The sequence below is a fragment of the Blastomyces dermatitidis genome (genome assembly GCF_000003525.1).
Source record: "Blastomyces dermatitidis ER-3 genomic scaffold supercont1.10, whole genome shotgun sequence".
NCBI lineage: Eukaryota > Fungi > Ascomycota > Eurotiomycetes > Onygenales > Ajellomycetaceae > Blastomyces > Blastomyces dermatitidis.
In genome coordinates this window covers 728,943-729,781 of record NW_025544783.1, presented here as the reverse complement: position 1 = coordinate 729,781, position 839 = coordinate 728,943, and the positions used below count along the sequence as shown (strand labels likewise).

General features: G+C 46.4%; 1 protein-coding gene across 1 annotated transcript; it reads right to left on the bottom strand.

Moving 5' to 3' along the window:
• Positions 1-496, bottom strand: BDCG_17692 (uncharacterized protein; the record flags this gene model as incomplete). Its single annotated transcript, XM_045426775.1, has 1 exon — positions 1-496. Exon 1 carries the CDS (start codon positions 403-405, stop codon positions 1-3), a length of 405 nt encoding a protein of 134 aa, XP_045272581.1. The 5' UTR covers positions 406-496.
• Between the last annotated feature and the right edge of the window lie 343 nt (positions 497-839).

Sequence of the window (839 nt, the reverse complement as noted above, 5' to 3'; positions counted from 1 at the left end):
TCAGTTCAAGTCGAACTCGCTCGATTTTTCGAATAAGAACCCGCCGATAGATCCATCGAAAAGCCCTCGATCATACGAGCATTTTGACCCCATCGCCGACCGCATACCCCGTGTGGTGGTGGAGTTATCCAGCCAAACGTGAACCGGACGTTGTTCGAAGCTCCTGTGTGGGATTATCCCCCGTTCTCCCCTACCACACCACAACCCCGGGCCAGAGTGCCATACAAATTGTAAGGTGAAGTGACCTAGCCATATGCACCAATCTTCTCGATTTTGGAAGACCCCCGACCTGTAGTTGTGGAGATATCCGAGGAGCGACCTCCGCGAAAACCCTGTCCATCTTTGATGTTCCAAAACACCAACGCCAAGTCTCACCCTCGTACCGCCCTTCCCAATCTGGCCCATCCCCGGCAGAAAAATACAAAAAGATACCTCGGCGATAATATCAAGCACATAATCAACAGACTCTTCTGAAGTGCAACCTCCACGGTCCGCCGCCAGTGTATCTAGACTTCAACACCAAGTCTCACCCCTGTACTACCCCTCTCAATCTGGCCCATCCCCAGCAGAACGATACAAAAAGATACCTCGGCAACAGTATTCAATACATAATCAGTGGACAACGAGTCAACAGCACACCAACAACTATAAAATCAGTATATCTCAAGGTCTGACTGAGCCTTTGATCCCTGCACAGTGAGATATATTAAATCTAGTTTTAATACCTCAATATTCAATAGATTCTGCAAGGGATTGAGAACAGCAACACTAGGTTTCTATTGAATTTGAGAATTAACTCTATATTGATATAATCATTGACAAAGTCTTCTATTTTGAGA